Raw genomic sequence first — 15,559 nt, 5'->3', positions numbered from 1 at the left:
GGGCTTTTCCTTAACAGCAGCACTTCCACCCTGGGTCACATGATTTCTCAAAGTAGAAGGTTCACAACACACTTGAGAAGCAGGTGCAAAAGTATACATTAGCTCCACATACCTGAAAGTACTGTCAATTTACTGTTAAAAGTCACGTAACATTCACCATAATTTTGGGACAAACAAGTAATTTGTACATGGGACTATTGGTTAGAGAACTAACAGCATAGCCTTAACACAAATGTTTCTCTTTTTAATCAGTTAATAATGCAAAGCAGCTGGTAACAGCAGCAGACCTGCTGCTTTCAAACTCCACAGAGGCCTGCTTCATAGCAAAGTGGTAATTGGCAAACTGGCTGTCAAGGAGAAGGTTTCTAGCCTAAGCTTCTCCGTATGTTAATTTGCTATGTGAGGAGACTGTTTTGGGTGGAAGTGTCCTATGAGAACCGCATGTTCAACAGTGAAGCCCAGTCCCAGGCAGTAGGTTTTAGAACCCAACTAGGCATGATGAGGCCATCTATCGTGTGTCTGGCCAGTTTGCACATAAAGCAGAAACTGGGTGAGGGGCTGAGCTAATGAAATGCAGGAGATCAATTATATGCTAAGAATAAAAAGAGCCCTGGCTACCTCTCTTCCCCTTAGTTCTCCAGAACCTTTCCTCTGTTCTCAGCTCTGACACTGGCTCCTTTTACTGTTTAAGACACAACTTCATATTATAATGGGGCAGAAATGTGAAAGGAATGCATGTGCAGCTATCACAGACTAGATTAATTGTGTGGTCCCTTCCAACTCTATAAGTCTATGGTTCTAGAATTGGTTCTGTGGTTCCACTGTTTTGCAACAATACAGAACCCTGCTAACAGATTGTTGTTTACATAGTTACTGAAAGGAAAACAAGTATTTTGCAAGGTATTAAGAATAAAATAGGTTTATTATCTCTTACTTTACATTATCAGGTTGGGACATTGGCAATGTGGAGGTCTGCGGTAGGATTCAAAGTTGTAAGTTCGTTAGAATAAGAGAGACATACAGAATCATTGCATGCATTTTCTGCATTGATTTGTATCTGGGTCTTTGGATGGGAACTTCTTTGCACAGATGGATAAAGAGGAGGGTTCACACACAAAAACTGATACACAGACTACAAACGTTACTGTATAACGAACACTTCCGACAATTCAGTCATACATTGAATTCATCAGACGACGGGATGAGCTTTAAAATTGATGCAACTACTGAAACTTTAACTTTGCTGTGAGGGTCCAATTAGCAAGAATCTTTCAAGCTCCATGAAAGCAGGCAGCGTTGTATCAATATTAAATGGTCATACCAGCAATGGGATGTGTTGCTGAACATAAGGTCTAGTCCATATCTGTAGCACAATGAGGTGGCAGAGTCCTGAGCTATTAGCATAGAGTGTACAACTTCAGACTGCTGGGGATGCTATTATCTTTTTGATCTTCATTTTAAAGCGGGGGATAATGCTGTTCATTGCCCATGATAAAGAGATTGCTTGAAGGCTGGGAATCCTCACTGTGTTTAGAAAAGTATCATAGCAGAGGCCAGTCTCCCCTACGGTCCTTCTGCTTGTGCTGCTAGGTTTGTTTTTGTGTAACGGAACACTAATACATCTCTCTTCCCTTTTCCACTGTCTGAAGTGATACAAACCACTCATACCACTTTAAGATCCAAGTACTTCATTTTGCTGCCTGTATAGACCAAGCCTAATGTTTCACCTTGGGGAACTCTGCACTTTAACAGGGTGGCTTGTAAATAATCCCATGCCTGTGACAAGTGAGAAGCAACCCCAGGCAAGTAGGTGAGTAGAAAAATATGCTTCTATTTGAACCAATCTTGAAGTGATAATAGTGCCATGTTATTTAAAAATAAAATAAGAAAAAGAAGAAGAGTTTGGATTTGATATCCCGCTTTATCACTACCCTAAGGAGTCTCAAAGCGGCTAACAATCTCCTTTCCCTTCCTCCCCCACAACAAACACTCTGTGAGGTGAGTGGGGCTGAGAGACTTCAGAGAAGTGTGACTAGCCCAAGGTCACCCAGCAGCTGCATGTGGAGGAGCGGAGACGCGAACCCGGTTCACCAGATTACGAGTCTACAGCTCTTAACCACTACACCACACTGGCTCTCGCCAGTAAAATACTGGTTTTAAATAAGTAAATAAATATCCTTTCTGTAAAAGGAAGCTAAATAAAGATCATTTATGCAAAAGGAACCTAATTTCTCACCTAAGGCCAGATGCAGAGAGCCAACACAACAGTAAATAGATGGGTCCAGGATCTTATATGACTGCTGTATTTTTCTATGCCGTGAACTGTGCCATCGCTTGGGACATGGGAGTAGTGCAGCAATGTGGATCATCAGCCACCCAGAAACCAATATTCAAAGTTGTGCTGTAACACTGCATGATGCTTCTTTGCAAAACAGAACTGAGTGAATATTATGGATTACAAGGAGCGGGCAGTTGTTGGAGCACATGACATTTCATCCATCGCAGAGCTAACTCCAGCCACATTACCTTAGATATGGCAGTATTTTCATGGGACTGAACCGATACACAACCCAGTAAGATGGAATTTGCCTTATTGACAAGCACAGGATAGTCCTAGAGCTCTGGCAGAGGGAAGCCGGTCTGTCTGCTGGTGCAGCTACAAACATCTCTACCACTGATGTTAGAAAGAATCTTTTAGAAAGTGGCTGCTGCGTTTTCTCTTTAAACATGAGTTTTTACTTTTTTTAAAAAAGAGGAAAGTGTAAGATGCAAGAGGCACACTTTTTTTTGAGGAAAGCTCAAGGAAAGGGAAGTCACCTGAACCCTGCTTTAGAGATACATCCCATTTATGAGGTAATCGGATTCCTCAGACATCAGGGGCCGAGCTTTCTTAAGTTTCTGTCTCACTAACCGAAGTCGGCAAGCTACCATGAGCAGCAGCATAGCAGTGATGGCCAGCCCAAGAGCCAGAGGGAGGACAGCACCTTTGAAAGGGAAAGAAAGGAGCAGTTAAACAATGTTAACACTGGAACTAATCAAGAATGTGCTATATAAAGCCAAATAATTAATAATAATAATAATAATAATAATAATAATAATAATAATAATTCACCAGCATGTTAGTGTACATTTCTTCTAATACATACATTTTTGTATGCCGTTTTGCTGAATATACATTTTCCCCCCAAGCGATTTCCCCCCTAATATTTTTGTACCTTATTTTTCCTAACTAGCGTTTTTGGTTTTGCACACTTTCCCCCTAATATACATAATTTTGGGTTGGAGAGATGCACCACAAAAATTGGAGAAGTGTGAATTTCAAAAGACAGCTGTCTTGTGGTTTGTGTGTTGCTTTGGGAACTGCAAAATACGTAGGTTTGCATTAAAATGTGAAATGAACCAAATTTATCTTTCATCACTAATGTCAACCCACTTAAAAACATTTGACACTGGCTGCTGTCCCAATTACTAGAAAAGGATTTTCTTAAAAAGTTAACAGAGGATGCTTGGTTTCCAGTAAAACAATTCCAAGTTTTGCAAGAGTGCCTTGCAGGTATGGTCAGGGACGCGGGTGGCGCTGTGGGTAAAAGCCTCAGTGCCTAGGGCTTGCCGATCGAAAGGTCGGCGGTTCGAATCCCCGTGGCGGGGTGCGCTCCCGTTGCTTGGTCCCAGCGCCTGCCAACCTAGCAGTTCGAAAGCACCCCCAGCTGCAAGTAGATAAATAGGGACCGCTCTGGCGGGAAAGTAAACGGCGTTTCCGTGTGCTGTGCTGGCTTGCCAGATGCAGCTTTGTCACGTGACCCGGAAGTGCCTCTTAAGTGAGATGGGCGCACAACCCTAGAGTCTGGCAAGACTGGCCCGTACGGGCAGGGGTACCTTTACCTTTACCTTGCAGGTATGATGCTTACTGCTGGGGGTTTAAGGGAAAGGTGCCTTTGAAGAGCCAGGCAGCTACAGTACTATGAATTGTAACGGTGTTTTTCTCCCCTTGGGCACAAAAACATAACTTTTGCCTAGTGAAACTGTTTTAAAACAACCTTGCCATTGAGACTTTGTAGCAATATTACCAGATGGTTGTCTGTGTCACTTTGATAAACAGGACACTGTTGACCAGGGGTCAGCAAACTTTTTCAGCAGGCAGACGGTCCACTGTCCCTCAGACTTTGTGGGGGGCTGGACTATATTTTGAGGGGGGGAATGAACAAATTCCTATGCCCCACAAATAACCCAGAGGTGCATTTTAAATATAATAATAATAATAATAATAATAATAATAATAATAATAATAATAATAATATCTTTATTGTCATAAAATAAAAGGACACATTCTACTCATGTAAAAACATGCTGATTCCTGGACCATCTGCGGGCCGGATTTAGAAGGTGATTGTGCCGGATCTGGCCCCTGGGCCTTAGTTTGCCTACCCATGCTGTTTACTGTCTGAGCATGCACCTAGATAAAGCTTAGGCCAGTTTTCAACACATTTCTTTTTTATTTGCCATGGCTGCAAGTTACATCAGAATTTTGACTTTATATCTGATCATGAAAATTGGATCCTCTGCTTCTAGGAAAGAAATGTGGTCACATGAAATTTAGTGCTTAGGGCTATCAACGCTGCAAACAGCTGTACCTGCAAATAGGAAAACAGTGCTGCAGATTTCTCTCTCCTTGCCTCTGAAAAATATGGGCACACAACCTCCAAGCTGAAGGCTGATCTCCCCCTGTGTTCCTCTCTATTCTGAGCATCCTGCATGTTTAGCTGATCAATCTGCTCCTTTTTTCTTATAATAGTAACACTTGCTTTACGCTTTTTGCATACTGGATAAGCTTGCAGGCTTTGGCATGGACACAGTACCCATGAGAACTGTGCAAAGCTGGCATTTGCTGCAAACTGGAAGAACAGGTTTTCCCTGAGGTCAATAGGAGGGAGAAGACTGCGTGTCTAAAATGCAGCGCATATGCTTCTGCAGTGTGGTTGTGCAAAAATTATGTAAGTCCGTATGCACCCTCACACAGGGGTCATTACCAGGAAATAAGCCCACCATTGCTTTTGTGATTTAAAAAGTTTCTCTTTAAGGTCCAACTTGTTCTGCCTTAGGAAACTGTATAGATGGACATTTCCTTAACAAATCTTTGTCAGAAAAGAAGTGCACACCATCAGTTGTCAACTGCTGTAAGAATACTTTGTGCTAACCTACATGTCATATGGATGATATTATAAACCTAGCTCCCATATATTATCTCAGGATCATGCTGAGTTTTCTGCAGGACATCCTTCTGCCTTGGGGGGAAGGACCGCATACCAGAAGCCCAACAGGTCAGGAAACCCATCTATTATCTACACTGAGGGCCAAAGCAGACACTATGTTATCTACATATCTGTGCAGGGTGGGGGTTGTTTAGTTTTATGAAAAGACAAATTGCTGGCAGTGCTGGATTTAGGGTGATGTCGGCAGTTCCCCCTAACAGTGCCAAATTGAGGGGTGCAAAATTGAGAAGATCCATATGGGAGTGCCAAATTGTGGGATTGTACAGGGCGCCGTATTACAAAAGATTCCTATTCCATTGCTGAAATAGAAGGTCTGATCTGGAGCAGGATCCCCCTGTTGGAGATAGGGGAGTTTTAACCCTCTTCCCTCAACTATGGTCCTGATCTGGATCAGTTTCAGCCCCCCACCCCATATATTCAATTTGCATACAACAATAATGGCACTGAAATGAGTGGGAGCTTTCCCCCAACGCAAACTGCAGGTCAGTATTCCAGATCCAGATTGGGACAACTGTGAATAAACCACCCTTGCTGACCCAATCCAGGAGATAACCATCATGCAGGGATGTTATTCCTATAGCTTGTGATTACTTGGAGATGCAAATTGTTAAGATTATATGGTTAAGGCATTTTGTTTTGTTTCTAATCAGTCCCACTCTGCACATTAATGGGAATTAAAACATTCAGTGACACCTAACTCTCTGAGTTTAAAAATACAGCATTGTAATTACCTGCTTCTGGAACCGGATGGCTCTTTTCGATGGGAGTGCCCTTTAACACCACAATGTTATTTTCATTTTTATAATCTGTGTCTTTCCCTGAGGTTTTAGAGTCTGTAAATATGGAGCAGGATATAGAGCTATAAGTCATATTCCATATACATAACAAATCATTTGCTTTACAGTCTGCCCTCCCTTCTATGTTTTTTTCAGTAACTACAGCACATAGAGTGCTATCATCGAGTAGAAGCATAGGGGCTCTTCTTCAGCATCTCTTAACAGGCTGCAGATGCATTAGTATTGTTCCTGGCTGCCACTGCATATTTCCTGTCTTCTAATAAGAGGATTATTCAAGCAGCTCCTGGGATTTCAAGGGGCTTATTCTGAGCTAAAAAAACAAGAGATTCTGCAGTTATGCTGTACTGCAATATTCCCCGCTTCTAAAAGAAAAAGTGACTGATTATTACCATGAGCTTTTACACATTCAGCAAGGCAGTCTGATTCTTGAAGGAAGTTGTTTTCATTGCCTTTGCAGCCGCCATAGACGAAATGTATGCAAGTGCCAGAAAAAGCATCAAAATGCCAGCGAGGGAAATGGCCATTGCAGGGCCCAGCAGCAGGAGGCACCAAGCACAGCTCTGCGATTAAAGCAGGAAAAAGAAACTATAAACATTATGTCTTCTAAAACATCTAAAAATAAGCCAGGGTTTAGCTTTTCTAAAGTTTGGTACTTATTGCATTAAGTATGTGATTTAATGGTTGTCACTATTTTATAACACTTCAGTTTCTTAACTATGAAACTGATTGATTTTGTTTTTGCTTTAACATGCCCGACTACTTCTTCTCTTTCCACATCAATGGCTAGAACTGTGTCCATCTCACGTTATTAATTGAATCACAGTAGAAAAGGCAAAAGAGTAATTGGCACGCAAAAGTAATCAGCTACGGAGACCATATGGCACCTATTAGAGCCAGATGCTGGGTGAAATGTGTATTGGAATATGCAGCAAAATGGTAAGAGGTATAGGCTCAGGGTCATTTTGACAATATTTCCCGTGTCCAAGATGAAGGTGTATCATGTTATACCAGCCAAGGAAGACTTTCTATGTAGACCCTGCCACTCTAAATCTTGTGCAACACTATGAGGTTTGATAATTCAGACATGCGGAAAACAGCTCTAAATTTGCACATGACACTAAGAGCTATCAGAATTAACCAGGGTGAGAACACTTTCTTACTCATAGCATACACAATGATAAATACCTCCATGATCAGAGATGTGGGTGGGAGGGAAAACAGTGCTTCTATGATCAGGCTCAGAACACGCAACATTTTCTTCAAATTTAATTGAGATCAATGGGCTTAAGTGTATTTAATTCTGCACCGGAGGGTGGTCTTTATTTTTGCCCAGGTTAGTCTTGCAAGTACAGGTGCTTAGCAACATAGTGTTGCCTGTATTGGTTATAAGTGCTTAGGAAGAGGCATACTGAGAACTATATAATGCTGCAAAACATGACATCAAACTTGCACTGTGGTGGCAGTGTGCTAATGTCAGAGATATTTAAGGTATATTCATTATACCTGGCATTAACCCAGTAATTTGTTTCTTTGGTCCCTGAGAGGATGATTTGTTGATCTTGTCTGCATCAGATGCTTGATTGCTTACAGTAGTTTTCTGGGTGATTTCAAATGCAAGTTCCTTGTTGACATCGTTAGTTTGCCCAATGCTGTTTTGCTGGATGAAGCTAGTGGCTGGGTGAGTTATTGTCTTTTGTCCTGAAGTAACTGAATAAATTAAAACACAGACATTGTCTTTATGGGGTGTGCGTGTATGTTGTTTAAACACTCAAATAATCAGATGACTGACACTGAGAGTGCACTTTCAAAGGAGCTCACTTGCAATGCTGATCAGGAGATTGCTGGTGACAGCAAGCCCCATTGAAATTTTCCATCTGCAGGTGTGGTTTGAATTCAAACCCCTCCTGTCAACAGACATTTTTCCTCTGCAAGTCTGTAGAGGAAGAATGTCCATTTGAAGGTGCATAAGTAAAAGATGCGTGTAAACTCAATGTGCTGTTTACTCACATTTCTGACAAAAAGCTTCATCAGACCCATCCAGACACTGCTCTTCTCCATCACAGGCGTAGGTGATATCAATGCAGCAACCATCATCACAGAGGAACTGGTAGCGCGAACATACCCCAAAACATCCTGTAACAAACCAACTCTCAAGTTACAGGAAAAGAGAACCACTAAACTGAGTTGTTTAAAACTGGAAATGCTGGAATGGGAGTTACAGAAACATACATTACGAGATTATTATACTGCCCTTCACCAAAAATGGTTAAATAAATAAATAAATTCTAAAGCCACTTACAAGCCTACTTTGGCATTGTGGCATATAAATGAAATAATGTTAATGATAGCAGCAACAACATAATACATAATAAACAAAAGCATTAAGATAGCTCTTAATGGCACACCCTTTCCCCCCTCATCATTAGAGAGTGAGCTCTGTCAATTTCATAATTATGGGCAATATCAACATTGCACAAGTGTAAGGTTGCTTGTGCGATGAGACTTCTCATTCTCTTCTTCAGTTCAAGGTGCTTGGCAGATACCATGTGGTTGCAAAAATATTATTTCAACCGTTTTCTCACCTAACATGGAGTGACCCACTGGAAGTACGGTCACTGAGACATTATCTGAGCTTCTTTGGCCAGCTGTGTCTGTCACGGTCAGCTCCAGCATGTATTTCCCTTCTTGCAAATGAGAGAGCTTCAGAGTTCCAGGTTGTGGTACCTGTCCCAAAGAAACCAAGGCATTAATTGACCAAGTCCTGCTCCTCACACCCTTGCTATTTTATAGTAACACAGTCAGAAGCTCGCAGAATGCTACCGAATGAAGCCAGCATGACACAAGCACAGACCTGAAAGTCTGCCAAGCAGCTGATAAGAATATATATAGAGAGAGATACTGAAATTGGAAAGAGTGAGTAGTGGTAGTGTAAAAACGTAGTAAAGCTTCAGCATATTGGACCAGTGCTCTTTTGGTAGCAAAGAGCACAGGCCCAGAAAATAAATATTTGACCATAAGAAGTGCCGTGGTATCCTAAGAGTAATATCAAAAAATAAACAGAAAGGTGATCAACCCATTTCAACTTCTTCCTTCTTAATGAAGATTTCATGCCAACTGCAGGGCTAAATAATAAACCCAAACAGCAGGATTCCATATATGATAATAGTAAACACATATTCATTCCCTTATGCATAATATGAGGAAGGAATGTTTGCAAGGCATGTTCATTTAAGGCTAAATGCCCATATTCTTAATATATTTGCAATATATACATACAGTATACGTATATATGTAGTAACCCAATTTCCTGACAAATACCAGCTTTGAGAAATGAATGTCAACTAAACAGTCTACAGTCTCCAAAACATTTCATTTTGGCTTTTATCTGAATGCACTCTGAAAAGTTCACATTGTTATTTTTCCAACAGCAGGACAAAATTTGGCAAATAATTAACTTGCACTACAAAGTTATAGGTACCTTCATATCAACTGAAGGGGCACCTTGAAGCAGTCTCCACTCATACTGTATGATTCCATGGTCATCTCTACTTTCTCGGCCATCTAGAATCACCCAGTTAACGGGCAACTGAAGCATAATGTCTTTCCCTGCCTTGCTGAGAGGTGGCTCATCAGCTTCTAAATAAAAGAAAAGCAATCTGGTTACTAAAAGAAAAGAGAGCACACATCCCTGGCAAGTTTTGAGTTCTCTTCTGGCACACAAGTGCCTTCACAGAAACACACCTGGATGGTGAAGGCACAGCACTGTGAGATGGGAAAGAGAAGGGAGGCAGGCATATTCATTGGACTGGAAGGAGAGGACTGAGAAGGCCACACAGAGATCCTACTCAGTTTTCATGCAGCCTTCATGGAACTTTTGAGGGCTCTCAATGCCCTTTTTTCTGGGGAAGCTGCTTCCACAGCCTCCCAAGAGGTGAAAATCCTCACTCTTTAATGGACAAACATAGAAGTCACTTGGTGCTGGTCCCTTGCCAGTCTGAGCAGAGGTGCAGTTGTTGCTGCAGCTGTTCACTTCTCCTGTTTTCCATTCCCTAGCTCTCTCTGCTAGTGAATGCAATAAACTTGTTGAAGAACAGAAGCAGAGGCATGGACCTCTCAGTCCAGGCAAGCTTCTCTCCCTGCTTCTTACCAAATTAAAAAGAAAGAAAAGAGACAGCTTGCCTGAGAGTACTCACATTTTTCTCTAGAACCTAAAGACCTTGGCTCTTACGTCTGAAAACTGGCTGTGGTTCACACCAGTCTTGTGAAAAAAACCACTCTGCTCATCATCAAGGCATCCTTGTCTTCTCAGCATTAGCATGCTTAAACTGCAACCTTTCATTTACTTGTAAGAGAGCAAATATCTTCTGTAAGTAATGCAAAATGAGTTGCAATAACCTCCTTGTGCTCTGAAAATGAAGGTAGAAAAGTGCCCTTCCCCAAATGCCCAAAGCTGCATGCATTTGCATGTTTGGAATTGCCAGACTTGCGTGTTCATGCCACTTCACTCATCACAGGATTTCTATGTGCAGAAATCGACAAATTGTGCAAACGAAGATTGTAACATTTGAAGATTCTGCATGAGCAATGTTCCTACATATAAAGCAGTGATTCACTGCAGATCCCCAGTGTCTGCACATCATGACTGGCGTGTTTATAATGTGTTAATTTCTACATGGAAGTGCCTTGCGCAGAAGCAAGTGAGTCATGCTTCTGTAAGGGCTGCCGCCAATGACACAGACACTGTGTCATCCTCACCTGAGTGGGAAGAGAGTCTTTGACTGGGAGCTGCTTGACACCAATGCAAAAGCACTGCGGCTACGTGTTAGAATCATAGAATCATAGAATCATAGAACTGTAGAGTTGGAAGGGACCCTGGGGATCATCTAGTCCAACCCCCTGCAATGCAGGAATATGCAGCTGGTCCATACAGGGATTGAACCTGCAACCTTGAGTGTTATCAGCACCATGGTCTAACCAACTGAGCTATCCAGGCTCATGTTGAGGAAGGAAATTCACGCATGCCTTTGTGTGTTCATGAAGGACCTTAACAATACATTGGGTGGTATTCAACTAAGTTTTACTCTGAGTAGACCCACTGAAATGAATGAATATGGCTAAGGTAGGCTCCTTAATTTCAACAGCTCCACTCTGAGTAAAACTTACTTGAATACCACCCAGAGAGTGATACTGAACTAATTCCTACTTGGCGCAGACCTAGTGAAATCCAAGGACACTTATTTCAATGGGTCTCGTCTAAATATATCTTAGTTCAGGGGTAGCCAAGGTGGTGCCCACCAGATGTTGTTAGATTCATCAGCCCCAGCCAGCACGAGTGATGGGAGTTGTAGTCCAGCAACATCCAGAGGATGTCATGTTGCTTACCCCTCAGTTGGATATCACCCACAGAATTGAGAGAGGAGAGGAGAGGAGACGTGAGCGACACTTTTGCCACTTTGTCTGTCAGCTTTATGTATACTTTTCGAACAAGAGAAGAGGTTGGGCCAAGAAGGAAATAAAAAATGGAGAAGCCCACTACCTTGCTCGCCACCCACCACTACATAGGCCTGTAATAGGGACACGGAGATGTTGTGAACAGCCCTGTGATCTGCAGGTGAAGGGTGGTATACTAACTAACTAACTAAATAATCAGTCAATCAATCAATCAATCAAGGGGGCCCAGGCAGAAAAAGGGTATGGCACAAAGATGCACTCAGTCTGCCTGAAGCACAGTGGGTGCCTACATAATATATACTGTACAAAGATTCATCTCACTCCATCTATGGGGTCACCATAGGAGAAAGAGCTGCCCTCTTTCTGCTCCCCGCCCCAACAGGCCCTTTCGTCTCCGCTGCCGACAGAAGCTCTAGTATGTAAACAAGGCCACCTTGTAGCGACTGCCATTTCCTTCCTGGTACAAGTCTAAGGTGAGCACCAACAGCCATGGCTCAGTTCCAGGCCTTAAACCGCTCCGTTTCCAAGAGCCTCCCGGGCCCCCGCAAAGCGTCTCGTCCCCACGCCCCCAACCAAGTGCCGGTCTCAGAACGCCCACTGAACCAACACACCCAAAAGGCCCCAAGGCGGCTGCCGCGGACAGAAGGCCCCTTCTTACCCGGGGCGGACGGGAGGCTGCTGGGCTCCAGGCCGTAGCTGCTGTAGCCGCGCTGCGGGGAGAAGAGGCAGACAGCGCGGCCGCGGTAGGTGCAGTTGAAGAGGTAGCAGCGCAGCGCGGCGGGCGACTGCTGCGGCTGCTGCACGACGGCCAGGGTGCATCGGGCTTCGGCGCAGCAGGCGTCCAGGCACTGCCTGGGCCCCGCCACCGAGCCCGGCGAGTCGAGGAAGGTGGCTCCCGCCGCGATGGAGTCCTTGGTGCGGATGATGGTGTCGGGCCTGGCCGAGAAGAAGCCCGACGGCCCGCCGTTCCCCCCGCGGCAGCGGCCTGCTGCCACCTCCGCCAGCTCGTTGCCTCCGCCGCCGCCGCCCGGGGGCTCCTGCTGCAGCAGCTGGCGGCGGAACTCCTCCAGCAGCGACTCGACCCCGGACGCCGCCGCCGGCGACCGGAGCTGCCCCGACGCCCACCCCGGCAGCGGCAAGAGCAGCAGCGAGAGGAAGAGAGGCAGGCCCGTCGGGCCGGGCACCTGCGCAGCCATGGCTCCGAGAGGGCCGCAGCGAGGCCGGCCAGCGAGAGAGCCGAGGGGACGCTGGGTGGGCAGACGGAGAGCCCCGCCGCTACCAGAGCCGCCCAGGAGGCGGCGGAGAAGGCGGCGGCGAAGGGCGCCCCATGGTGGCCCCTCCCCGCGCCAGCCGGGGACGCGGAGGGAACAGCCCGGCTCCGATCAGCACCACCGAGCGCTGGACAGCTCCGAGGCGCACTCTGGCGCCGCCTCCTCCCAGCCTCCGCCCGCGCGCGGAAGGCGGAGGGCGACCCAAGGAAAGCTCCGCCCAGAGGCCGTCGATCCCGGCTCCCGCTTTCTCCGCTACGCCGTATGTTTCACGTCCGAAGGCGGGATTGTTTGGAGATGCGGGTCTGCTTATGCGCGAGAGCCGGCCGGGTATAAACGCCAAGTGGGATTGGCTACTCGCGAATCATGCGCTTTGGTGCTTAATCTGCCCGGTTCCAAATGGATCGCTGGCTTTGTGCACGCAACAAGCTGGCATGCTTCCAAAGGAGAACAAACGGAGTCTCCAAAAACCTTCCAAAACTGCATCAAGCAGTATTTGATTTATTAATTTTATGTTTAACCAAGCTTGCATCCACAGATGCTAAGGGTAGTACAGAACACAATGTAAACATAGGACAGAACACCTATAAACATCTCTTGCAACAAATGGAATCAATGGGCATAGCCAGGATTTTTGTTAGGAGGGCAGGACTTTGTTAAGTGGGGCAGAACCAACGTGATTGGTCAGTTAGTTAAGTATTTCTATTATTTTACTTGATGGGGGGGCAGCTTCTCCCCTCTGTCCCTCCTTGGCTTTAAAGTATAGGAAGAAATTCCTCACTACATAATTAATTCACCGCCAGCTGTCTTAATACTTGCCCTATGTTGTACTCCTGGTCATTTGTAACTGAGGATGAGATAGTTAGAATTATCGGACTCAAGTCTGCAAGCAGGATCCCTAGGTAAGAAGAGAATGGAAATGCCAGTGGTCTATCCTCTACAAATCATTTTGACTATCCAAAAGGCCTGTGCATTGATGGAATGGATGGCTTTATTCATTCACGCTGCATGAAGAGTTAACTCCTTTTATAATGTAGTGGAACACTCAATTATGTAAATTTTGAAATGTCTATTATTGTGAATTGGCATTAAGAAAAATAAACTTTTATCTGAGTTAGTCCATGCTTCTCTTAGAAGAGGGAAAACAGTATCTGAATTTATATATGTGGTAGAAGTTTATTAGACTAAACAAGCACCCCAGATGAAGCAATTTTAAAACATTTCTGAATGATACAGAGCAATAAACCTCTGAAGGTAGCCATCAGTGCTTCTTTCCTTTCGTGCATCTCTTCCATTTAGTTCAAAATAATCTATCAGAAGCCAAATGCCCATCTTGCTCTTTCCCCCCTGCAGTACTTGACAATAGTAACAGAAAAGAACACAGAGAATTATCTTCTTCTTTAGCAATCACTCGTAGCCAAGTAAGATTGTCTTCCGTGAACACAGTCTTAACAGTGAGTCTGTAAGTGACTGTGGAGGCCAATTCTGGATCCACATGTCCTTCCACAGTGGGGACATAGGTTTCTGGGAGGGAGTTGATCATGGTGAGGGTTTGCCAAATGTGCTTGTTTCTCCTTTTAGCCCTGCTTCTTTAAAGTCCATGACACCTTTGGTAAAGGTTGTTCTCCAACTGGAGTGTTTGCAGGCCAGTATTTCCCAGTTATCAGTGCTTATACTACATTTTTAAAGATTTGACTTGAGAGCATCTTTAAACCTCTTTTGTTGTCCACCAGTATTTCACTTTCCATTCTTAAGTTGGGAATAGAGTAGTTGCTTTGGAAGACGATATAATCAGGCATCTGAACACCATGACCAGTCCAATGAAGTTGATGCTGAAGAATCATCCTAGTGTTTATTGGTTTGGTATCCAATAGTTTGTTCACAGGCTGCGATAAAATAAGATAACAGATAGCTAGATGCTGGGATGCTTTTACTATGTAAATGCTTTCTGTACCTATGAATGAGTGCTCTTGGTAGATTGGTAGACTAACAAGATCCCCTTTTCCTTGCCACCTATAGCATCCTTTCCTGACTTGGCATTCAATGCATGGAAGTCAGAGTGGGGATAGAAGTTGCCCTGCTTTGAAGATGTGAGTTCCCAAGAGGCTTGCAACGCATCTATTGGGCTGCAGCCTTTTGCTTTCAGACAAGCATGGGAGCAGGGTTGTACCTAGGGGTTGGCCGGGTGAGGCCCCACCGAGGGAGCAGGTGCAGTGGGTGCAAAAATCATTCCTCTCCACTCTGGCTTGAAGTGTCTAGGAGCCGAGGGGCCACTAGGGGCACATCGGAAGATGGCTGACAATAACATCTCTCTGACCCACACGAGGTAATTAGGAGGCTGTGATGGAGTAAATAGCCTCTCTACCCCCCCCCCAATGTTGTGTGGGGGCTGCCCTTGCCTGCTGTGCCCTATATCACCCCCGAATTTGTGGGGATGGGGGCACTAGGCAGAATGCCCTCCTGTGGATCTCGGCGCTCCTGGACGCTGTCTCTGATTCGCGCCACTAGCTGCAAGAACTTCAAAAGAAACAATTAGGAGGAAGCGAATGCACATATTTCAAGGAAGGAGGGGGAGTAAAGACTGCTAACTGAAGAGATCTCTGATAAACAAGACGGGTCGGAGGAACAAGATAAATCATGTGAAGAAATGCCAAGGCTCGGTACAGCAAAGGGCTGGAGGGGGGGGGGGAACTTTCCTTTTTTCTCCTCTATGTGATTAACCAAGAATTCCCCCCCCCCCCAAGTCAGAAATGTCGTTTTAATGACTTAAGCT

The 15,559-nt window shown here is 44.6% G+C and overlaps 1 protein-coding gene across 2 annotated transcripts; it reads right to left on the bottom strand.

Moving 5' to 3' along the window:
* Positions 1-903: 903 nt before the first annotated feature.
* Positions 904-12,917, bottom strand: LRP11 (LDL receptor related protein 11). Of its 2 annotated transcripts, XM_028723654.2 has the most exons (8): positions 12,177-12,909; positions 9,546-9,703; positions 8,650-8,791; positions 8,075-8,200; positions 7,571-7,774; positions 6,457-6,627; positions 6,002-6,103; positions 904-2,984 (listed from the first exon to the last, which is right to left on the bottom strand). In XM_028723654.2, the coding sequence occupies exons 1-8, from the start codon at positions 12,712-12,714 to the stop codon at positions 2,830-2,832; spliced, it is 1,596 nt and encodes a 531-aa protein (XP_028579487.2). In that variant the 5' UTR covers positions 12,715-12,909; the 3' UTR covers positions 904-2,829. The 2 variants fall into 2 exon arrangements, with proteins under 2 accessions (XP_028579487.2, XP_077782037.1); XM_077925911.1 differs by lacking the exon at positions 6,457-6,627 and having other exon boundaries at positions 12,177-12,917.
* Positions 12,918-15,559: the final 2,642 nt, after the last annotated feature.

This window comes from Podarcis muralis, chromosome 3 (assembly GCF_964188315.1).
Source record: "Podarcis muralis chromosome 3, rPodMur119.hap1.1, whole genome shotgun sequence".
Classification (NCBI taxonomy): Eukaryota; Metazoa; Chordata; class Lepidosauria; order Squamata; family Lacertidae; genus Podarcis; species Podarcis muralis.
The sequence above is the reverse complement of the archived record's forward strand: the minus strand, read 5'-3'. Positions and strand labels throughout refer to the sequence as shown.